Source organism: Vigna radiata, unplaced genomic scaffold, assembly GCF_000741045.1.
Source record: "Vigna radiata var. radiata cultivar VC1973A unplaced genomic scaffold, Vradiata_ver6 scaffold_91, whole genome shotgun sequence".
In the NCBI taxonomy this organism is placed as follows: domain Eukaryota; kingdom Viridiplantae; phylum Streptophyta; class Magnoliopsida; order Fabales; family Fabaceae; genus Vigna; species Vigna radiata.
The window spans coordinates 202,360-207,249 of NW_014543115.1; the positions used below are offsets into that span (position 1 = coordinate 202,360).

The window sequence follows — 4,890 nt, forward strand, 5'->3', positions numbered from 1 at the left end:
CACTTCCTAGCACTATACTGCATTCTTTATGCACATCAAATTTGTATGGGCTGCGACACCCATCAACGGTCTAACAATGAATGTTATAAACCGAAAGCTTTTAAGAATTTAAGTACTGGTATAAGACCAAGCACTAACATGGTCGAAGGCTAGTCTATGACCGAACACTTCTTAAACCAGACGGACTAAGCAATGATAAACTCTTTTAGCAATCAAGGGACTTTAAATCAAATGAAAACCGGACGTTTTAATAAATAAAGGCTCACTAGACCGAACAATCATTAAGTAATCGGACGGTTTTAAAGGGGAGGATATTAAATTCAAATGCTTCATAAACTAAGTGTTAGCACTTGTAAGACCGAACGCTTGGTTTATGACCGGCATCCTTAAATAATTATCAACAATACATTAATTAAGATCAACTGAATTTAGAAACTCACTATGCCGAATAGTCCGAATGGACCGGACGGTAAAGGGAGGACCGAACGGTCCTAATGACCTTCGATCACATATTCATATTTTCTCTAAGTTTCATACATTCATACCAAGTACAGAATTTAAAACTCATACATATCATACAATTCATACAGCAGCATATCATATTTTATCATACCATTTAAATCATATAATAATTTCATACAATCCAAACCATACAAAGAAATTATAATTAAATCTTATAAGCTTCCCTTACTCTAATCCAGTTAAACTCCTAAGGTAGGTGGACCACAACTATTCCTTCAAAGGCTTCCAAGTTCTAGAGTTTAAATACCAAAGACCATAGGTTCAGAAAATGGTTTAACAGTCACATGCAAGCTTTTAAGGTGCATGCATGCAAGAAGGCCAAGTAACTTCAAAGGTTTGGACACTTACCAGTTCAGAATGTAAATCTGTTTGGAACAGGTTGAAGATCTTGGTGTTGGCAACAACAATCCTGAATGGACGCAAGTGATCGGAGAAGAGATGAAGGTCAGAAATCTAGAGAGAAGGTTGGGCAATTTTAGAGAGAAGGAGGAGAATTTGAGTTTTCAGAGAGTTGGAGCTTGAGGAAGAATAAGGTTTGCATGGGAAAAGTGGCGTCAGGTTTCACTCTTACCTTAAATACTACCTCCACTCAGAACGTCCGGTCCACTCCCAGCTTGCCACCTGACTTTCACTCCCTGGAAGTTCACATTCCTACTGCTGCTACACGGATCACGAAGAAAGGAATTAAAAGTTTGACAGATTTGGTCTCCCACTTACTAGGGAAGACCGGACGGTTTGATAGGTGTACCCCCACTAAGGAGGGGTATTAAATGGGGTGTGACACATCACAATCTGCAATAATTTTCTATAGGATTTATGTTGGGTGGAAAAAATAATCACTTTGAGTTAGCATAACGTTTTTGAGTTAGGATAATGTTTTGAATAATATATTCATATACTCATATATTAATTTGAGTTAGCATAATCTTTCGACTAATATATTCATATATTCATTAGAATGCTGCATCAGAGCATTCTAAAACTACCATTTGTTTGGAATTGGGAGGGTTTATTATTAAATATTTCTCATTTGATTTATTTAATTGTTATTTTTCATGGAAATAGTAGGCCATTTGTTAAACTTACCATGCGTTATTAATTATATAGAGGTAAAAGTATATAATAACCATTATAGTCAATTTGACTCGTCACGTTGTTATTCTTTCATTATTTTTATTATATTAGTTAATTGTTATCATTTTCTTTTCTACAAATAGTATCGACGCTTTTTTTTTTTTTCATAATTTTATCCCTTCACTCACTCGTTTTGCAATACCCTTACTTTATTTACTTTTATATATTTTTATTTTATTATTTTATACTCCAATAGAATTACGGTAATATAAAACTACACATATTTTTTATTTTGAAAAACCAAAAGAGAGAAAATTGAAGAATTAATTCATCTGCAATACATTGAATGAATTCTCCATCATACCTATTAAAAGTAAAGTGTTTCTATTATTCCATTGTAAATAACTTCATACATTAAAAACTATAAAAACAATAAAAAAAGTAAAATTTAATATCTCATTAAATTTTATCAAAATCCCTTATTGGACATGGTCCCGATAAAACGGATAAATATAGGCGCTTATTGATGATAACATTTATAAGATTCTTAAAATGGACAATTTTGAATTTATATATTTTCTATAAAAAAAGATATTCTAAATTTTGCTATAGAAAATGAATCAAGACTAAAATTTTGAATATTTCACACCATTGAAACAGTATAAAATATAATATAATTAGAAGTGCTAATAATAATGGGTTACTACATACAAGAAATGTTGTTGAACAATATTGAATAATGATATCTTTATATGAATTTCTTATATATGGCAACTAAATTTATTCATACACAGCGTAGTTGTGGTTTGACTTATATGTGAGAATCTGAGAGAGAAAGAGTTTAAAAATTAACAACAGATCGATAAACAAGACCAGCTTTCCAGTCAGATGGAATAACATTTTCTGCCACAATGGTGTTCCTTTCATTGTTTTCATCTTCAGTGAGCTTAATGGAGAACGGTGGTTGCATTCTTGAACCAAAGTTCAAAGCCCACCTTGAACCCCATGAACGTCGCATCGGAAGCCACGTGTCAGAATTAGCTTGCTTCAGTTGAACCTCCACAAGGTCACCATCCCCATTTTCATATTCTATTGCAGTTGCAAAATAGTATGGGTTGGCCCCTTGGTCGATGCTAAAGGCTATGGAGTTTCCAAAGGAGCATGCGATCCTGCAAACCCAAAAGGGTTTTTGAAATTAGTGTTATCTTGTCGAAGTATGATCACAAATATTACCATTTTGTCAGAAAAAGTTGTTATTGTTATTAGATATGTGATCGTAAGAGTTATACCTTCTGTATAGAATTTGAAGTTGTCCAACGTTACGAAGACTATTTTCTTTGCCTGGAGTTGCCATGGAACCAAATGCAGTGCCACTCATATCAAAATGGACTGATGCTAAGTGACAGCCAGGACATTCATCAGTTATCATCAAACTCACTGGATTTCCTGAACAAGCTGTCCTTTCTGTGCATTTCACCTTATATTCAAACTATATTTATTAGAACGGACTTTTATATCTAATTTTAATGATTAATTAATAATTTACTCTATATATATTTATTTTTTATTTGCTTTTATTAAATTCAGTTATCATATTTATTAAATAAATCAATTATTTGTTTTTATTAAATTTAGTTATAATATTTATTAAATAGGATTATTTTGATTTTTTTAATTGATATTAACGTCGTTATATATATCATAGGTTAAAATCTTGATATATTTTTTTCCTTGAAACTCTTTTTTTTCTTTTTTTTTCTTTCACTATCTTCTCCTACCTTCCTTCACTTCCCTTTACCTTAGTTTGTAAGGAACATTTTTTGCTCTTCTTGATTTTCATAGCAAGAAGTTCCAATTTATGAGATTTTTGTAGTTTTCGAGGTTTTTAAAAATGTTGAGGGGAGTTTGATTGTCTTTAATATACATACTTACATATATATATATATATATATATATATATATATATATATTATGTTTTGATTATATAATTAATCGACTTAAGATTTTTAAGGAATGTTTTAATCACAAATTAAAACATACAAAATAGAAAAATACACTACAGTATGTAATTAATAAACATATACTATATTTTAAAGAGATACATTGTACCTTTGAACTCATACACTTTGGACACATGAAATAGAAAAATTGATTCGAATATACTATTGAAGAGAAAAAATTAGCAATAAGGTTGCATGCACCTGATAACAAGCTCCACATCCTCTTCCTCCCCTAAAGAGAGAAGAACCTCCAGCTGATATCATTTTAGAGAGTGGAGGTTTCTCCACACTCTCAGCATATCCACAAGCACCCCCTACACGACATCACAAGAAAAACCAACAATGTTTCAACTCATGATGTTTAAAAACCTTAAGTCAACAAAGGTTGATATTTCTAACATGAAAAATAATGTTTTAAAAGAGATTATATATTCATGCATGACAGATTTAAATACTTCAATACGTAAAAAAGGTTAAAAATTAACACTTTTTAGTTGTTTTATTATCAACATGGTAACTGATACTCACCATCAGATCCAGCTCCCTCTGGTTCTCCGTACCATGTAGCTGCTGCTACATTCCATTGCTCATCGTTCTGAAATTTGGATTCATTAAGTAATTTGAGATTGAGACCATGGCTAGGGTTTAGGAGCAGAGAACAAAATGTTACAACAAAAGAAATGTAACTAAGAACTTGCATGATGCGATTTGTAAATAACAGATCTTGGGAATATTATTCGTGTTGGTGCAATTAGGCAATAGCACATCCTAGTCGTATTTATAGGCCAATTTACTTCCAATAATTGTCTTCATAATATTTTTCAAAATGAAGTTATTGCCGTTTAAATATCCATGATAAAAAGAGAGAAATCATTTATCCCTTGTTTCCGTAATTGTAATTATTTTTCATAAACAATAATAGTAATTTCCTTATAGTATATATTTTCATTGTTTTGCTCAAAGAAGCAAAACTATATTGCGTCGTTGACTAATTTCAATTAGATAAAGGTTTGATATGCATAGAGTTTGAAACTAAAACGGATAGAGTGTTAAATATATTTTTTTCTAATTGGTGTATATATATATATTCATATTCTGAAATAATAATGTTAAGTTTTTACATGAGTTAGATTGCCACTTTCATTTTTCTTATTAAAAAAAATTGCGTTGCATATATGAATATGTATATATGTGATTCAATGCATGCCAAATTTAAACGGACTGAAACCATAATCCGTGTTACGTTTCCTCCTTGAAATAACAAAGTTTTTGACTCATCTCATTTTTCTCTTTT

General features: G+C 31.1%; 1 protein-coding gene across 1 annotated transcript; it reads right to left on the bottom strand.

Annotated features, from left to right (window-relative positions):
* Positions 1 to 2,384: 2,384 nt before the first annotated feature.
* On the bottom strand, positions 2,385 to 4,327 carry LOC106753086 (putative expansin-B2). The gene is made up of 4 exons (XM_014634869.2): positions 4,125 to 4,327; positions 3,798 to 3,910; positions 2,886 to 3,073; positions 2,385 to 2,765 (listed from the first exon to the last, which is right to left on the bottom strand). The coding sequence occupies exons 1-4, from the start codon at positions 4,294 to 4,296 to the stop codon at positions 2,438 to 2,440; spliced, it is 801 nt and encodes a 266-aa protein (XP_014490355.1). The 5' UTR covers positions 4,297 to 4,327; the 3' UTR covers positions 2,385 to 2,437.
* Positions 4,328 to 4,890: the final 563 nt, after the last annotated feature.